The following is a 20221-nucleotide window of genomic DNA, read 5'->3' on the forward strand; positions in this document are numbered from 1 at the left end:
TTTTTAAATTCGACCTTATTTCAGGAGGGTGGCCGTAATTTACCCATTATGAATTATGAATTCCAATTTTCTCTTTTATTTTTTTGATATGTATGGAATATATTAGATTCCGATCCGAAAAAAATCCGATTTATTTTTTTTCAAAAAGATCATCATAATGTACACCAATTAAGATATTGAGCCAAAATGTATGCCAATTCATCATAATTTATTTATCATTTTTTTTGAAGAAAAAATCTCATAACTGAGCCAAAATGTAACCAATTTAAATATTGAGAAACCTGCATTTAAATACAAAAGGTACAAACAAATATACCAATATTCTTTACAAACAAAGTATTTAATTAATATTTTTTACATTAAAAAAAAGCTTTCAAAAGCCTCTAGTGGATGGAACTTGCTTAAGCAACTTAGCAAGATCATATGACTTGAATTCTTTTCCATAACACATGCTCAGATCAAGTGCTGTTTTCCCATCCTGTTACAATATACATACATATTATATATATATATATATATATATATATATATATATATATATATATATATATATATATATATATATGCTTTGTTCATTTTACTTTTTTTTTTAAATAAATGAAATAAAACAATCGAATTTCGTTTTATGAAAAAAAATACCTTATTCGCCCTCGTTCTGTCGGCCCCGTTCACTACCAAAATCTTCACTATGTCTCTGTTTCTTGTTTGCATGGCGACATGCAACGGTGTCCATCCTTCCTACACAAAATTAAATAAATCGAATACAAAATTACGATAGTATATGTGCATGAACTTGAAGAAAATTTAATAATACCTATATACATATATTAAAAAATAAATAAAATAGGTGCTCACGTTATCGGCAACGTTCACATCAACCTTGTATTTTATCAACAATTTAACCGATTGCATGGCTCCGACTTGAGCAGCGTAATGAAGTGGGGTAGCACCATCCTGTCATCACAACATAGGATTGATTAACCGGATATGAATTAATTAACCGGGATAATATAATCATGCATACAGTCAATCAATCACACCTGATCCTTTACTTCAGGATTAGCTCCTTTTCTTAAGAGATGACTAATCACAGCCTCTCTTTTACCAATAACCGCTATATGAAGCGCCGTCAACCCATCCTGCAACCAAATTTTACCCATATTTTTTTACCAAATATTGTTTAACGATATACACGAATCGAGCCAGACTATCCCATTTGCGCAAAAAAAATATTTAATAAATAAATAAATAAAAATATCCCACCTTATCGACAAGATTAATGTCATACCCTTTATCGAGCATCGCGTCCATGAATTTTATCTGTCCTGCTAGTGCAAAAGTATGTAGAGGCTTCCATTTTTCCTGAGAGAAATAAGTTAAGACAACTTAATCCCGAGATTGGAAAAAAAAGGGGAATGCCATTATTTACTCCCTTTGTTTCAAATTACGAAAGAACTTTTCTTGTGCCATATTATATGTCACTTTGGAATCCCATTTTTCTCAATTTTGCTTTTATTACTCATAATTAGTTAGAGATAATTAACGGAAACAAAATCAACGAGAAGGGTATTTTAGTCACACTATAAAAAAATTATCCCTAACATCCACGGATATTTACTAGTTTTCATAATACGTGCGCACATATGAGAATTCAAGACAATCATACTCGGATTGAGACATCAAATTCACTGATGTAATAAATACTTAAGCAACACTATACATATACATATACATATACACATATAGCTACATATACATATACATATACATATACATACATAGCTACAAAGCATTGAACTCACAGTAGTTAATTTCTCCAGATTAGGAGCTTCGTTCCGTTCGAGAATCGCCCTTTCTTCCGGTTCCAACATCCGTTCAACCTCTGCAATAAACAGCAGTTTTCCGTAAGTACTACTAAGCACAAGAAGTTAACACAAATCACATAATAACGGAGCCGAAAAACATTAGAAAAATATTAAAAAAACATTAGAGACCTCTAACAAGATCTTCCTCGTACTTTTGTACGGATAACGCATCAACACGACTAGTAGTAGTACTAAGAGCTTTATTTTCCCCTTTGGATTCCCAATCGCTTTCGTAATCCGAGTCACTTTCCTCTTCGTCGTCGTCGTCTTCGTAATCGCTCTCGTCGCTTACATCATCACTGAGGTCATCCAACATTGCTTCATAATTCGCCACAGAGGAAGCCCTTCTACTTGAAAACTCGTTCGAGAAACGAATAGGCGAAAAATGGTCCGTGCTATTCAAGAACCTATTTTTTGTCTTGTAATTGAGACGGCAGCTGAAAATTGGGAGTGGAGATGTGGGTACAACAATTAATTGTTGCTGTGGAGAAAATATTGCGCTGCTCAATGAAACTATCATTGTTGGAATTAATCCTCAAATCTTCACCTGCAGAAACAAAAATGAAAATCAGGGAATTAAAAAAGAAGAAAAATTGCGTTCTATGGTGCATTTCATCGAACAGTTGGTGTGCAAAAAGTTGAATGATATGAACTTTTCTTACCTTGTTATTTGAACTCCACAAAATTGGACTCTCGGAGAAATGAACAAGCAATTTTCTGGAGTGAAGTCTTCTTGCCGAAGATGTAATCCGTGGATTTTGGGCCTAATGATTAAAGGTTGTGTGAGTAGATGGGCCGAAGCCCAAATTTTTTTCTATCCAAACAATTTTAGGTATTAAAAAATTCATTTTCAACTTATCTATTTCTTAATCTAGGGCAAATTATCGACACCTCTAAGGTATGGCCAAATTACGAAAAAACATCTCTTGTTTGGGTAATTACAGTCACCCTTCCTTTTAAATATTTTTACATAAAATTTAGGGTAAATTACAAACACCCCCCTGAGGTATGGTCAATTTACAAAAAAAACTGTCTTGTTTGGATAATTACATCTACCCCCTCAACTATGAGTTTTTCTTACACCTCCACTCTTATGGTGTCAAGTTCAACATAATCATCTAGATTTCGTGGAATGTGCTCTAGATTGTACTCGTTTTGTGTAAAAATACAGTTTTTGATGCACCACAATCTTATATATACAAGTCAAAAAACACATATTATGATCATCAGCTTGCTTTAAAAAGTAGAGTTCGAATGGGATAAAACGGGTACAAAAGTGATAATATTCCATATAATCTCGAAGATTCCACTAAATTTGAGGAGTTGAGGGGTTGGTTGTAATTATCCAAACAAGAGGGGGGTTTCGTAAAATAATGTGTAGTTGAGGGAGGTGGCTGTAATTACCCAAATTAAAGAGGATTTCGTAATTTGACCATAACTCAGGGGTGGCCGTAATTTACCCTAAATTCTACTTCAAAAGAATGTTATACATAAAATAAAATAAAATAAAATAAATTTATAGTAGTTTTTGTATTTATTGAAGTAATTGTTTGTTACTTAATGAATTCATATAAAAAAAAATACATGTCAAAATGCTGTAGCATGAATCCATGTTTGGTTTCGTTTCGATTTCATTTTTACTCTTTCCCAAAACAAATTCGTAATTGTTTCGAAAATAATTCCTTCAACAATTTCAAAAGCTTCTTTCTCCTCCAAAATAATTTGACCGCTACAGTAAAAATTCACTGCGCTTATCACCACGTGTTTACTCTAACTATTAAGAAAAATCTGGGCGCGAAAATATCCCTATGATGCCGTTTATTAGACAATCCTCCTAATTTAGGGGGTCGTGTACTAAAAAAAATCGCATCATATATAAATTTTTGCTAATATTTATAACACAATTTTTTTCGCAATTTGATATTAATAATAGAGTACTACATGCAATAAAATCAAATGCAACAAAGTTTGGTGTACCCAAAAGCAAATGATTGTGACAATACAGAAATAAAACATTGTTGTCCTGTCTGGATAACAATGGAACAAACATGAAAAGTGAAATTACAGACATCAACTTTCATTATTTCATTTATCAAAAATGATAAGCAAATTATTAAAAAATGTCATCGAAATCTTACGGAATAATGTCGAACTTCAAGTTACACGGTGAATCGTTTAATGTCTACATCTCCAATATAAACATTTCGAGCACAAATATTGTTAGTCGTTTTGAAGTTACAATGTCTCGGAAGAAAACTTTATCACATCAAGAATCGCAGCTAAGCTAACTATAATACAAGTTTTAACGATTAATCGACAACTTTTATTTTTTAACTCGTAAATCATAATGTATTAAAGCTTGTAACAATTCCCATAACACCATACTAACAACGCGTAATAAGTACTAATTCGATATTATAACTACCATCCTCGCAATCTACAATCAATTCGTACAAACACATAACCGAAACCAAATTAAATTAATTTAAAAAAAAAAACTTAAACATCACTAATATGATTAAATGCACCCAAAGCAAAAGAAAAGATTTCACGAACCGGCGAATACTCGACCAAAGAAATCTCGACCGCATATCCACTCACGGGCATCTTCAAGTCATTCAACAAACTAAACGCCTCCGCCACGCGGGCGCTCGGCACTTCCTCCGCCACGGGGCAATGTGGGACCCACTTATCGGGGCGGGACCCATCACCAACCTCGACACCTTCTCTCCTCATAGCTTCACACAGTTGAGAGTGGAACTGGAGGAGAGAGAAAGTGGGAGTCGGACCGAGGAAGAGGACGTTGCTTTCGTTCGGGAGGCTCCCGATTGACGACATGGATAGAGATAGAGGCTCTTGCTTTTGGGCGAAGTTTCGTAGGATGTTTTCGATTTTGGGAATGTCGGTGAAATTGCATGGGAATAATAAGGTTAAGTGAGGCCTCGACTCGATTTCGATTAGGTGAGTTGTGATTTGCCTTCGGGCTAACACGTTCCACGCTTTTAGAACCTGGTTTTCGAGCGCCGGATCGAAGTAGAGCTCGATTGCGTAGCCTTGTGACATTATTATTGTCTCTGTCTCTATAATATATATATTTCAACACAAATTGAGTTAACATAATCACACACAAAAAAAAAACAAAAATATATTAAATAAATAAAATAAAGGGGTGTAAATTGATAAATGGAGCTCAATTGATGTGTGCAAATTGAAAAGACTAAGGCAATAATTAAGATCTAGTGCAGATTAATTGAGGAATTTAAAGGGATTTACATGAATTAAAGAGATACACCCAGAAAAATACAAACCCTAGAAAGCATTATTTATACAGAGGATGAATGAAAGCAGTAAAGATTTGAACTTTACACTAAAAGAAGGGAAATTGGCACATACCCAATTGAAATTAGAGACGACTGAGGCGGAAGGAACGAGAGAGAGAGAGAGAGAGAGAGAGAGAGTGGAATTTGAGAAGAGTGAATCGCCGGAAAGGAAGAAATAGTGATGAAAAAGAAATGGCATGTGAAGAAGAAATAAAAATAAATAAATAAATAAATACACTCTGTTTTGGATGTTGATGTTTCAAAATAGCGACAGAGGGAATAAAGAGTTTGAGGGAAAGAGGGAAAGAGATTCTTCTCTATTCAACTTTTAATTACATTTTTTTTTTAAATATAATAGAATCTCGATAAAACTAATAATCTTACTTAAATAAAATTAATTTCTTTGAGTTCTGACTCGATATAAAGTATAAACATATTAAATTATTAGTTCGATTATGTAATATTTTTGCTGAATTAACATCATTTATTGGTCCACATTGTATTAATTTATAAAAGTTGTTTAATTGTAATCAATAATCATGATTCATAGTTGTAATAAAAATTGGGACGAATTTCCCTTAAACATGGACCAATTAAAAGGGAGGCTGCAATTCAAGGCCCAGTGTGAGTGTGTTACCATGACTAGAAAAAAATGTTTTTTTAATATTAAGAATTACATAATGTTCAACAATTATTAAATTAAAAAAAAAAAAATCAATAATTTTGTAATAAGTTATGTACAAAGGAAGAAGTAAATATGAAAATGTAATAATCATATACCATATGATAAATTTATATTATGAAAAAATAAATCCTAATTTAGAAAGTATACACAATTTGTAGTTGCAAAAGAATTGTAAAAACTAAATGGATCAGCCGGCGCACGTTAGTCCAGCGCACTTCTCATACCTCTCACGTGAACGACGGCGGCGGCGGCGGGTCCTTCAACTGGCCGTTCTGGACCGGAATCGCGGCGTACCGCGACGAGAATGCCCGGAATATTCTGTCGTCCTCGATTTGACCGTTCTGCCCCGGGCCGTCGTCGAAGTTCAACGCGTAACTCATGGGGTCGTACTGGAATTTCCCCTGTTTGGGCCGGGCGGCGGTTTTGTTGAACCGGCGGATGAACGTCTTCCACTTCGGACCGGCCACGATCTCCGACCACTCCCTCACCTTCTTCAACGTCTTCACTCCCTCCCCCCACCAACCCCCTCCGCCGCTGCCGTCCTGCTGCTCCGATTCCGATGTCGAAATCCGCTCCCAGCTGTCCGAATTTCTCGAAGGATTGCACGGGAAATTCCAAAACGAACAGCATCCGTGGTCGGAGAACGCCGATTCCTGGAAATCGTCGGTCGAATCGTCGTCTTTCCGGGTGGATTCCGATGTGGCCGCTTCCATTTGCATCGCCATCTCCGGTAGAATCAATTACCGGAACTCCTTCTGCTCTCCTCTGAAAACCCTAGCTTTCTCTCTCTAGGGTCTCTCTCTCTCTCTTCTTCGCTGTGTTTCGAATCTAATATATATAACGGGAATATTGAGGAAGGGATGGGTACCGGGTACCGGGAGATGCCGGTAAAGTAGGCGGTGTTTATTAGTGTTAATTGTGTTTAACAACTGGGGAGTGTTAATTGCTGGATACCTAAGCAGTCGGTGGGCCAGGTGGAAACAATGCTTAACGGCCTTATTAGGTGTTGCTTACGTGGCAATGATTAATGGTTTTGCTCTATTATATATTAATCTTTATCCGGTAGTATTTAATATTTTTCGAGCAACGGTAGTATTTCTTTAATAAGTAATTACGCATATATTTAATTAATTATTTAATATTTATCCAATTTTTACACACACAACTACATATTTTGTACCTGATTAGGTAGGCTGAGATTAAATTATTTCAAAAAATAAAAACAATTCTAAAAAAGCTTAAAATTAAAGGAATATACTTTTCTAGAATCGGTGTAAGCAAATAGACACATTGCGGATGCCACGTTCGACATTCGAAATTTGGGAAAAAATTAAACCAAAAATTTTAAATTAATGACAACTCATAAACTAAAATTTATTTTAAAATATTCAAGCTTGATACTTGATACATTGTTATTCACGTTGTTCGTATTTCGATTGTCACTATTAAATTTAAATGACGAAATAGGAGTCGAAAACATATTTAGTTGATAACATACAAATATTGAAAGCCCGCTATAAAAGATAAAATTTGCAATTAAATACTACTATCTAGTAAAATTATCGACCCTGATGCAATTAATTTTGCTTCTAGCGACTAAACGGGAAAAGAATAATTTTATCCAGTAAAATATTTATTGTTAAATTAAAGATATTATTGAGAAATTACATTCAATACCAAAAGTTAACAATTTTAATATTATATCTATTACAAGAGACCTCATATCTTAATCACAAAATAATTAATTAGTTAGTGTACATATAAGAGCTTAATCAAGTCCAATAATTCAAATTGATCGTGTATATATGTAAACGCCACGGTTAAAAATATTCACCGAAGTAACAATGCCACAGTTTATACTATGTTGCATTATGTAAAATATATACAACGGTAGATATTAATAATTCATTCACACATAAATACACACATATCCATGTTGTTGTGTGTAAATCAATGACGATAAAAAAAAATCACGAGGAAAGGTATAAGGCCACATCTTTGTAAAATAAATTACGAGAAAGGGATTAAGTAACTTTAATTTGCACCCAACCCAATTATTCAACAATTTTATGATGATCTTGGTTTTCAATGTGTGACAAGATTTTATCATAATATATATCAAATGTACATGAAGAGCACGAATGTATTGACCATGAGCCATTTAATATTTAGAGAAAGATATTGTAGTAGTCACAACTATGGAGGAACATACAATAATTATATATGGACACCTAAGTTTTAGTTAATGATTCATATTAATTATGTAAATATCAATTAATGAGAGAATCTTGATGATTGATTCATAATTTATGTTGTTTTTTTATTTTATTTTTTGTTGGTATTAGCATATTACGTGTTGTTTAGAGTTGATTTAGTTTGTTGTTTACTCATTACTTTTATCAATAAATTAAACACTACCTAACATATTTTCTTAATTATTACTCCTCACAATTTCATTATATATAATAAGATGCTACAATTTATGATATGATTATAATTAAAATATAAATATTATTGGAAAATTATATTTAATACTGGATTTTCATAAATTTTGTAGTATGAATACTATACATCTTGTGAATTACATCGAATGGTTTTGGATAATATATTTACGTGAATAATCATTCAGTAAATACACATACATGTGTGTGTATGTGTGTTTTTATGTATGGCTCAGTAGCGCAAAATCAACTAGTATATTACACATGGTATAACATCAACGAGAATGGTATATTGGATACTGAGAACCAAAATAGGAAATTAATATAATCCAATCAAATTTAATTTATTTTGATTCATATAATCGAAAAACGCTTGATTTGAAGGCGATTTTTTTTTTCTTCCACCGAACTAACACTCAAAACACATTTTTTTCCATTTCATTTTTTTTTTTTTTTAGGATTTTTCCATTTCATTTTACATCTGCTCTAGCCCTACAAATTGGACAAAATGGACTCTTCAAAAGCCACAAATCCACACACTCCGCGTGGAAAACGTGCTCGCACGGAGGCAAAAGCCTACATTTTTCTCCCACATCGAAAATATCCAAACAAATGGCACAATCTGCACTACTGCTGTTACTATTACTATTGCTATTACTACTACTACTACTCCCTTTGATCATATCATTTTTCCTCTTGAAATCGAAATGTGGGAGCTTTTCAATGTCTTCATTCGACATTCCCATTTCGACCATGTTAATGTCATTGTTATTACTTAACAACCTTCTTTCGTAACTCCTCCAAGTCATACAATGGCGGATCATGCTTAAAAGACCCAACCCCGCAAATAGATAAATACAGAAAACCACTGTCTCCATCGGATATATTTTTTCTTTTTGATAAGTATTGGATTAATAGTATAATATATTATAATAAAAATATAAATATAAATATGAGTATCGACTCCTTCAAAAGCAACTCACGATGCGCTGAATAATGATCGATTTAGTGCCATTGTGATGTAAAATCGATCCACTACAAAAAAAAAAAATAGTATTAGTGACACTCCAACGGTGACAAACTGACAATATTAAAAGTTGTCACTACTTTTTTGCACTAAATCCAGTTTTAGTGTCACTATATAGAATTAGTGATACATCAATGGTGATAAGAAAAAAAAAAAAAAAGAAAACAAGCAAGAATCAGCCGAAAGAATGGAAATAGGACTGATTTAAATTGGAAGCATTGAGACTTTAAATCATTTATTTATATTTTTTGAAAATCTCAAGATCAGATGAAATATAAGACTGATTAAAGAATAAGCCACACACACAAAAAAAAAAATATTAAATCAAATTTAATTATATATATAGAACAAAATCATGAATACCTCTTTCTGATCAAACTCAACAACTCAGTTTTCTGCGGGAGTTTCGGATCATCGTAAAGAACTCAACGAGCTGAACCACACGAGCAAACTAGATAATGTAAATGTGGGTTTAATTACTTCTGTAAATTACGCCAACACTGTCGAATAATATCTCTAATTGATCTTTTAGAGTTTCGCAGGAGAGACGAAAACAAATCCAAAACAAAAATCAAGAGTGTGTGAGCGTGTGTTGTGTGTGTGTGTGTATGGGAGATGATTCAGTCTTCTAGTATGATAGAGATAGCCTAAACATACGTGAAATAGGGTACATTCAGTTGGGCTTTATTAGCTAAATTTTTATGCAAAACTATTGATTATTTATATAAAAATATAATTAAAAAAATATTTCAAATAATAAATTTATTAAATATCTTATTATTTATTTAATCGGACTTAATTTGCAATGAGCAATAGTAAACTCAAACACGAACACATAACTAATAAGAGACTCGGCTCGAACATAATTGGATCGAACCATCATACTTAGAGCATGTTCGACAGTTCGAGTCGATTCAATAAGCCAACCTGGCAACTCGTAAAGCAATTCCAGTCTTAAAAAAAGAAAAAAAAATAAAAGAGCACGCCACGAAGTAAAAATGTCATATATTTTTACTTTGCCACAAACTAGCAGCAAAAAATGGTCACATATTATCCTATACTGAAATGATTTACGCGGCAGCAAAATTACGAATGTCGTTCACAATAGTTTTCTCTTTCTCTCTCTAAAAACCCCCAAATCCATCCAAGCCCCAAAAACCCCAAAATTCACAAAAACCCTCAACCTCTCTCACAAATTCTTCCAAATCCGAAAATCTCGTCAATTTGAAAGGTAATTAATCATCTAATGTAGTTATATATATTGAATTTGTGGTTAATTATGCGAAAATTCCCAGAAAATCGCGATTTGGGGCTGTTTTTAGTGTTGGGTTTTCGAATTTTCCACGCCCAAAATGGGAGTGTGAAAGCAGTTTTCACGCCTAAAACAGGCGTGGAAACTGCTTTCACACGCCCATTTTGGGCGCGGAAAACTGGTTTGGACGTTCGGTCCGGACGCCGGTTCTGGACCGGTCGTCCGGTTATTTTTTTTTTTTTATCCCAGTATAAATGACATTCTATATTATATTTAAATAATTATTAGTTAATGAACTCGCTCTGACCTAGTTGGTCAGGCATTTAGTCTGTTACGCAATAGACCCGTGTTCGAGTCTTTCCAGCAGCGTGTATTTATTATTTTTTTGCCAAGTATAAAGAAATCTATAAATACAATTCAATAATAACTTATTATCAAAATGGCTGTGGCTTTGTTGGTTAGGTAAGTCTATGCTTCCACAGTAAAGTTCCGTGTTCGAATCCTTGAGGCAGCCCAGATATATAATTTTTTTTTATTAAATCTCAGTCACGAGCGCGCCCAAACCGGGCGCGGAACACAGCTTTTGCGCGCCCAAACGGGGCGTGAATCGGGCTTTTTAGCTCCCAGTTTGGTCGTGGGTCGCGTTTTCACGATTTAAAGAACAAAAACGAACAAATTTTATCTCATTGGATTCCGTATCTCGATCCTCATTCGATGCACTCATTTTTTTTTGCAAATGGCTACAATAACATGAGTTTTGGAATGATTTCTAATATAAAAGCTAAAATTGTAGAGAGAGAAAGAAAGATAGAGAGTGGATTTTTTAAAACGACATTCGTAATTTTGCTACCGCGAATATCACCTCCCTTATCCTATATTATAGGATCTATAGATCAATACCAGATTTAACCGTCTCCCCGAAAACCTCAAACTTTCATCGTATAACAATTATGTACTCTCAAATCTGACCTTGACAGGGGAAAAGATCAAAAGGAAAAATTAAAAAAAAAAAAATGAAAAAAAAATACCGCATTTATGCTACGAGTCTATAACAAGACCCTCTCGAGCAGTATTTGTAACACGAAGAACAGCTTGAGCACTTAACGGTGAAAGCTTCGATTGGCAGAAATGCTCCCAAGATGCTGTTATTACAGGTTCATCGGAAACAATATTTTGTTTTAGGACATGAGATTTTTCGTACACAGATTGCAAGTCCAGCAACAAAGTACGAGCCGAATCTCTCGACTCTGGAAGTTGGTCACTAAGCTGTGATGCTCCTATTTGAATCAGTTTTTCTATACCAAATGCTTCAATTCCTTCAACTCCCTGCCCGAAAAAAAAATAATAAAAAAATTAAAAATTAATGGCTATTTGAAGCAGAAAATAGGGAATATTGGGATTCGGGCGAAGGGTTCTTAGTTCTTACCATTCGTGGTACACACCTAGAAATGCACGAAGAAGCCTTGGCTCGAATTCGAGGATTCTTGTTTTTAATATGAGGTTGCAACTTTGGCAACAATAAAAGAGGAGAAACCGAGCTAGTCAGGGCTATTAATGCGCTCTCAGCTGCCTCGCGTACAAATTTCTTGTCTTGCGAAGATTTCAGGAGAAGTTGCACAAGCTAAAACAAGGAACGCAGTATTGTTAGTTAAAACGTGAAATATTCTATCGAAAAACGGAGAAACCGTATGAAGAGGTAAAGCATCGATCGATCAGTTATGAATATAATAAACACATTACCAGTGGATCGACTGAATCAATGGTGTCATCGTTATACGCTTTGAAAATGTCGGCACAAGTCATAATTGCAGTTTTACAGACAGCGCTTCTTGGATTCTTTAAGGATTTCACGATTAAGGAGATCACATCAGCCCTGGTCATTAGAAACTAGGGTGTCATAACTCATAAACGATGTAAAGAATATTCTGTGGAATATATAAAAATGAAAAAAAATTACGATACTTACATCATACTAATGATAGCTTCCTTGTGAAAGACGGACAATCTGCGTACATTGTTGAGTGCATCACACACTGAAATCCAGTCTTTGGAGCCCAGTCCCGATAAAAGCGTCTTGAACCAAAGTGAAAGAGATATTTCAGAAAGCCGCATACAACACAATAACTAGGACAAAAAATCATCATAAAACCTATATCAAATACATAGACAACATTTCACCACCTTCAGACAATCCTCAACGTGTTCTACATCCTCCAAATCCTCGGATTCAATGTACTCCACTTCTGAATTTGCCAGCACTTCTCCAGAATTTTCCATTTCATCCGTCTTAACGGGCCCACTAACCAGTGAGGTAGTTCCTTTCTTTTGGCCTTCTTCGGCGTTTGTAAATTTTCCATTACTGGAGCTCTCGTTCATCTTCTCAGACTCGGGTATTTTATTGACATCTCTCAGAGCTATCTCAGACATTATGAAACACTGAAGCAAGAATACAAGAACATAGTTAAAAGTTAATTGAGATTTTTGACAGAATTAATCTGTATAAGACTGGTCGTAATGTGAACGGTAAGCAAGCCAAAGCAAAGACAGAAATCGGAAAATCTGGTTCAAGTTTTACGAAGTGGTCCTACACAGTCAACTATCGTAATAATTCACAGCCTTAAATAACAGACTCTGTAGCAAAAATGTATCAGAAACGCAAAAATGTTTATTCAAATTCAAGAAGTAGGGGAAAACCGTACATGGATAAAGTCGTCCACTCGATAATAACTGAACACACAAAACCAAGTCTAGTTACCAGAATTTCACATCGACAAATTCTATCAGATCATTCTATAGTCTATATACACCACATACACCAACTCTAATATATATCTCATATTCCGATGGATAATAAACGATAATCAACATGTTATTAACGGCAACTTCACTAAATCAAGCAAGTAAATGGCCCACAAAGTAATGTCGAAAATCTCTCCACTAAAAATCGAGAACTAAACCCTAATTATCACCCAGATCTCCCCTAAACCCATCGTTTTGACAACAGGTTGAATAAAAAAAAAACCAGATCACTCACTTTGAACTTCACACATAAACAAAAATTGAAAAAAAATTCAAGAGCAAACTTCACGAAAATCGCTGACATTAGCAAAAATCATCTGCAAATAGCACAAAATCCAGCATCGCGATTCAATAAACAAAAGTCGAAAAAAATGAAAAAAAAAAAAATCAAGTACAGCAGCACGAACGTGACGGAGAAACAGTCGAAATGAAACAAACAAAGCAGCAGCAAACAAAAATACAAGTAAAATTAAATGCATTAGGATCTCATCATTTCACTGCCGTTTAACTTCAAACCGTCAGCCAAACAATCTCTCTGTATTTATTACGCAGAGACGAAGCTCTGCGCCGTGAAATTTTACTTCGTAAATTTGAATGCGCAAACTGAGGAGAGAAAAATTACCGCGGGAGGAGGAGTAGAAATACGGCCGCCGCCGCGACAACGGTGAAATGGTGGAAGTATTTGTTGCAGATCTTCTCAATTTACATATATCTCTATATATATGCGTGAGTGCGTGTATGTATATGTATGTATATGTAGGGAGAAAATTTGAAGAATGAAGAGAGAAGGTGTATTTGTGTAACCGGCGAAGGACGGGGAGGTAAAAAGAGACGGCGAACAAAGGCGGGCCCACACCTCGGATAAAATATCAAAACGTGATCGCCCGACATTTATCTCGAATCACGTAATTACCCCTAGGTTTTCTACCTAGAGTCTAATCGGTCAAAATTAGAGTCGTTATTGTATCTAATACGGCCAGGGCCGGGTCGAGTCCGGGTTCGACTTTTTTGGGATCCGAAACCGACTCGTGGAGAAGCGGGTTAGGGTTGGGTCCGGCTCCAAACAAACTTTCTAAAAATATTTTTTTTCAAATAATTACAAGAAAGAAAAAAAATCTTAAATTGAAACTTGAAAAAAAAAATTACGATTTAATTTTAAAGAAAAATTGAATTTTTTCAAGTTTCTTATATTGTATTTTTAATAATTTAATTAAAATTATTTAATCATAATTACTATGAAAATTAATAATTTATTTAATATATTTATTATTTTTTATCCGATCAGATTTAGCACGACCACTAAAGCAAGGCCCAATTGAATTGGCCCATGCCCAATCGAATTGGGCCCATGCACAAAGAGGAAATAAAGCTACATAGTATAGGTGACGAGCAAACGAGCAATGAGGAGACAAAAGGCGACGAGCAGACAAGCAAGGCGGCCAGCGAGCAAGGCAAGCGACGAGCAATAACTGATAAGTAGGAGGTGGCAAGTGCCACCTCATTACTTAATCACTAATGTTTGGACTTGAAATCACCTTATTAAGTAAAATGAATAAACTTGTTGAAGTCCACAAAATATTTTTACTATAAATAGAGACTCATATCATCTTCTTCGGAGAGACACAACAATCGGCAATAAAAACCAGAGATAACAGATTTAATACTCTCCCTCCCTCTTTAATTTTATCGAACATATTATGAATCTCAGAGGTGATCTAACTTAAGCTTTGGAGTGTTAACGCCGGGAGTACCTCTCCCGGTCCTTTTGCAGGTTAAACGATGAACATGCTCTATACAGAATAAACTCGATGATTCAAGGCAAATGAAGAAGTTGTTATCACCTTCGACCGAGCCAAGAATTGGCGACCGAGCCCGCTCGAAGCCGGGTCATTCTCCATATTACTGGTATCATCAGCCGTCCTCAGACAAAAACAAGCTCTACAGTCCAAACCCTCCAAAATATTTCAAACATATTTTGTATATAAAATTCATTCCGGTCGGATCAATTTTACACTTGCGTTTTATATTATATATATCTATTGTCTATTTTTAATCGAATATATTGATTGACCCAATGGTAAGATTTGCCCATTCTTCCCATTTCCCGAGTTCAAACCCCCGTCATTTCCAATTTTTGGACAAAAAAACCGGAAAATTCGGGTTGACCCGACGGGTCCTCGGATCCCCCAGCCGGGTAGACCCGTCGGGTCTCGGGTCCAAATAATCGGGACCCAAAACCGACCCATACTTGATCGGGTCTACGGTCAACAGGCGGGGTCAGGGCGGTCTCTAGGTCAAACCCAGCCCGTTGCCGTATCTAATTGTATCATATCAAAATTAGTATATAGAAAGAAAAAAACTAAATTTTATTTTAATATATTTGAAAAAAAAAATGAAATTAAACAAATATGGCTTAATCACACTTTGCACCTTTGAAATAGAGCATTTTTGCACTTTGCACCCTTGGAAACCAACCATAGCACTTTGCACCCACAAAACACAATAAATCATTTACAATGCAAAATGATTGAATAGTAAAGGCAATTTTAGTTTTTATTGGTTTTTTTTTGGGATGCAAAATAAAAAGTTAAATTGTTATTTTCTTCAACCTTCAACCTAATTTCGAGAGCACAAAGTGCATGCGAAAAATAAAAATCACATACATTGAAAAAAACTACATTTTCATACAAAATAAAATAAAATAATTTTTTATCACTAAATTATTCGATTGATGGATCTTTTGTTGTAATTGTTAGAAATATTAGGCAAAAATATGATTTTCAAAAAAAAAATATATATATATATATATATATATATATATATATATATATATATATATATATATATATATATATATATATATATATATATCGATACAAAATCATGATTTGTCAAATATAGTCGAACTTGTGTTCGAAAAGGTGACTTCCATCTTTTAAAAACAAATTATACAAAAATAAAAATTGCCAATGGTTGAACTCGTGGTAAACAACATGAACCTTACATAATAAGTCCACACCATTGATTCAACACTAAACAATGTGAGCACAATTTTATTTTTATTTTTTTAGGAGAGGAGAGAGGGGAAGAAATTATTTTTGAAAAAAAAATAATGAATCATCAGATCTTTTGATTATCATTGATGTTTTTTCAATAATATAGTCTAACTGTATAAACTTCAGCCATTTTTATAATTCTTTTTAAATAGTTCAAATATAATGTTGAAAATAAATAAGTACAACACTTTTTAAAACACTATAATCCCATAATTAATGTTTTCAACTCAAAATATTCATCATTTATACTTTTTGTTCATATACCCAAAAAATATAGCATATAACATACAAAGAAAGAAGAAAACAAACACGAGATACAAAAATCAATGGCTAATAAAGTGCTTGCTTTAGCATTCTGAAGAGACAAAAAACCCTCACACACATTCTTTCCTTGATTATGAAATCGACCCATTTACTTAGCACCCAATTTTCACGTTCCCGGGTTCGTAAGTTGAGTGTATCTTGGGTGGTTCAAGGTATAAAAGTCGTAGTTGTAGAATTTCAAAACAAATAGCATATTTTAAATGTTGCAGATATATTACAAAAGGCACAAGCCTTGTTTTGGTGAATAGAGGTTTTGCACGAAAATGTGCCCGTATTTTTCAAAGATGACTTTAATAAGTGGGGCTATATCTTTCTTCACTTTGTATACATCAACAAATGAGTTCACGGCGTGTGAGTGTTCCACTTATAACTTCTGATTCAATCCACTTGTAATTTCATCGGAACAAATTTTCTAATGTAGCCCATACATGCCACAAAAAAATTATCAACATAATTGTTTATATTAAAATCTAGTTCAATATAATATTAATTCAATAAAATCAGATAAATTGTGGAAATTTCATCTTTTATCTGTTTCACAATCACATTGAACTCAATGGCACATGTGAATGTCTCGTTGAAATTTACGTGAGGGTATTTGTAGAGGAAATAGTCGAACAAGTTCGACTTGGTAGGTGAGATAAGATGGACATGGCAATCAAAACGAAAGAAGTCCATCCACTATTAAAATATAATTCAATGTAATAGTACTTCAATAAAAGGCAAAATAATTGTACAATAAATCTGCTTCTGTTTGGGGTCTTCCAGATTTCCAAAAATTTCAACCCCTGTCTTAAATTTCCATAATTTTTCAATTGGGTGATAAAATTCCATCTCAACTTTTACCTGTTTCACAATCACATTGTGCTCAAGGGTACATGTGAGGGCCTCGTTGAAATTTATGTGAGGGTATTTGTAGAGGAAATAGTCCAACAAGTTCGGCTTGGTAGGTGCGATGAGGTCGGACTTGAAAAATGATAATGCTTCCAACATGGAAGATGTTAACAAGTCAACATCATTTCCTCGTAAGCTGAATCGAGGACTGGAATGAGCTTATGTATCTTGAAAAACCAATTTTCTTATCGAAACTGATACGGATGGAATAGAATCGATCCGTGATCCATCTTCTCTGAGATCTCTAAACACATATGGAGTACCTCGAATAAAAGATATTCATTCTGTGGAAGAGATGCAACTAACCCAATGATTCCATTGTTCGTCCCGAACAGGACAGTTGGAATCCCTCAAATTTTAATGACATGTGAACCAAACGAACCTTTTCTAAAACGATTCACATATTCACCAAGCTGGTATTTACCGACCACCTCGAGCTGTCCTTGAAGATGCGAGAGTCTAGAATTCTACTCGTTGATCTTGATTTTAGTGTGCCACCATAATATTATTGTACATTTTTTAACTCAATCGATTGAAGGTGGCAGCAAAATCAACATCCCCAGATATCAATAAAACATTGGCAATCGGGTCATGTTAGGACGTATGCAAACTCATCCGGGACATCATTATCTATAGACATGGCCGAAGATTTTGATTGTAACAAAAGTCTGTAGGAAGAAAAGAAGCTGAATGAACTATGTTAGGCAATTTAAAAAGAGTTGAAATATGATTCATAAATCATCTTCATTTCAACTTGTGTTGGACAACTTGTTGGATGATTTGTGGACCTCGTCTTTAATATAGGAACAAGAAGTATAAATGATGAATGTTTTGAGTTGAAGATATTCCAATTATGGGATTAAATTATTTAAAAAGTGTTGTGTTTTTTTCTGATAAAGTAAAATTGTTGTACCTAGTTATAATATGACCCATAGTTCATACCATTGATCTTGTCTTAAACAACATCAACTCAATCAATGAATTCAAGTTGCTTAACACAAGTTCATACCATCGATTTGACGTTGGACAACATGAACTCTATTTAAATTTATTTTTTCTATTGACCCTTGTATAGCACAAGTTCATACCATTAATCTCGCGTTGGACAAAGTGAGAGCTCTATTTATATTTGTTTTTTTCTATTTAATGAAATTCTTTTATCAATCTAATTGAGAGTCTATGTCTCTTATATACAATGATTTTTTTTTTAATAATATAATAAGATATTATAAAATGCTAACAATTGTTTTAATATTTTTTAAATAGTTAAAGCATAAAATTGAAAACAATTAAGTAGTACAACACTTTTTAAATCACCGTAATCCGGTACACTCGAATTTCTTCAAATGAACACATGCATCAACATATACTTCTTCTTCCTCAAAACTCTTTTAACAAAATATTAGCCGACTAACATTAGTAAATTTAATATATGACAAACATTTGTTCAAACATATCAGTTAACAAACATCCGCTGAAAATATTGGATCCACTCTCTTCCTCCATACATCTTCAGTGTAAACGATGTATTCCCCAATTAGAACCATAATCTTTATCTTCTCCTACTTGAAATTAACTAAATCTTTAAACGAAACCCCAAAAGCCGAAGCAACGATGTAGGTGAGGACACCAAAAGACAATATGCAAACAATCAAAATGAAAGTAATCAAGCCATCGGCTATGGCGATTGTCAATGGGTATGGGTATTTTGGGAACCCATTTTAGGGTGGTGGATTCATTTGAAATGAAAGAATAATAGTGGGCTGGATTGTAATAAAAGTTGTTTTGATGGGTCTTGGTCAAATTAACCTTTTATTTTGGGAATCCATTTTGAGGTGGTGGACTAATTTGAAATGAAAGAAAAATAGTGGGCATGGTTTGTAATAAAAGTTGATTTTATGGGTTTTGGTCAAATTGCCCTTTTATTTGTGAATTCATTTTGGAGTGGTGGACTAATTTGAAATGAAAGAAAAATAGCGGGACTGGTTTGTAATAAAAGTTGATTTTATGGGTCTTGGCCAAATTACCCTTTTCTTTTGGGACTTCATTTTGGGATGGTGGACTAATTTGAAATGAAAGAAAAATAGAGGGGCTAGTTTGTAATAATAGTTGATTTTACCGGTCTTGTTCAAATTACCCTCGTATTTTGGGAATCATGTTGGGGTTGTGGACTAATTTGAAATGAAAGAAAAATAGTGGGGCTAGCTTGTAATAAAAGTTTAATTTTATGGGTCTTGGTCAAGTTGCCCCTTTTATCTTTAACAACCAAACAATTCGAAGAAAATAATAGGTTTTTGGCACTTTGCACCCTTAAATTGTACCATTTTGGCACTTTGTACCCTTAAGTTGCAAAATTGGCAGATTGCACCCTTTAAACATAAATTGTTTGGCACTTTGCACCCCAAATCACTTTTGCAACTTGTTGAAAACCTGAAAGATGGGAAAATAATTTATGTTTAAAGGGTGCAATCTGCCAATTTTACAATTTGAGGATGCAAAGTGCCAAAATAGTGTAATTCAAGGGTGCAAAGTGCAAAAAACCCGAAAATAATACACCT

General features: G+C 34.1%; 5 protein-coding genes across 5 annotated transcripts; all 5 read right to left on the reverse strand.

The window, feature by feature from the left end:
* Nucleotides 1-273: 273 nt before the first annotated feature.
* EMB506 (Ankyrin repeat family protein) lies at nt 274-2695 on the reverse strand. Its single transcript, XM_012985078.2, has 8 exons — nt 2528-2695; nt 1995-2412; nt 1803-1882; nt 1264-1362; nt 1041-1139; nt 856-954; nt 640-738; nt 274-478 (listed from the first exon to the last, which is right to left on the reverse strand). The coding sequence occupies exons 2-8, from the start codon at nt 2383-2385 to the stop codon at nt 374-376; spliced, it is 972 nt and encodes a 323-aa protein (XP_012840532.2). The 5' UTR covers nt 2386-2412; nt 2528-2695; the 3' UTR covers nt 274-373.
* Nucleotides 2696-4186: 1491 nt separating this feature from the next.
* Nucleotides 4187-5328, reverse strand: LOC105960868 (uncharacterized). The gene is made up of 2 exons (XM_012985079.2): nt 5259-5328; nt 4187-4945 (listed from the first exon to the last, which is right to left on the reverse strand). The coding sequence occupies exon 2, from the start codon at nt 4926-4928 to the stop codon at nt 4365-4367; it is 564 nt and encodes a 187-aa protein (XP_012840533.1). The 5' UTR covers nt 4929-4945; nt 5259-5328; the 3' UTR covers nt 4187-4364.
* A 412-nt stretch (nt 5329-5740) lies between these two features.
* Nucleotides 5741-6698, reverse strand: LOC105960819 (uncharacterized). The gene has a single exon (XM_012985031.2). The coding sequence runs from the start codon at nt 6593-6595 to the stop codon at nt 6098-6100; it is 498 nt and encodes a 165-aa protein (XP_012840485.2). The 5' UTR covers nt 6596-6698; the 3' UTR covers nt 5741-6097.
* Nucleotides 6699-8781: 2083 nt separating this feature from the next.
* On the reverse strand, nt 8782-9189 carry LOC105960820 (RING-H2 finger protein ATL56). Its single transcript, XM_012985032.1, has one exon. The coding sequence runs from the start codon at nt 9187-9189 to the stop codon at nt 8782-8784; it is 408 nt and encodes a 135-aa protein (XP_012840486.1).
* A 2305-nt stretch (nt 9190-11494) lies between these two features.
* On the reverse strand, nt 11495-14182 carry LOC105960984 (ARM repeat superfamily protein). The gene is made up of 6 exons (XM_012985206.2): nt 14012-14182; nt 12772-13026; nt 12557-12663; nt 12331-12463; nt 12017-12211; nt 11495-11916 (listed from the first exon to the last, which is right to left on the reverse strand). Exons 2-6 carry the CDS (start codon nt 13015-13017, stop codon nt 11629-11631), a joined length of 969 nt encoding a protein of 322 aa, XP_012840660.1. The 5' UTR covers nt 13018-13026; nt 14012-14182; the 3' UTR covers nt 11495-11628.
* Nucleotides 14183-20221: the final 6039 nt, after the last annotated feature.

This window comes from Erythranthe guttata, chromosome 11 (genome assembly GCF_056151865.1).
Source record: "Erythranthe guttata isolate IM_541 chromosome 11, IM_541, whole genome shotgun sequence".
Lineage (NCBI taxonomy): Eukaryota > Viridiplantae > Streptophyta > Magnoliopsida > Lamiales > Phrymaceae > Erythranthe > Erythranthe guttata.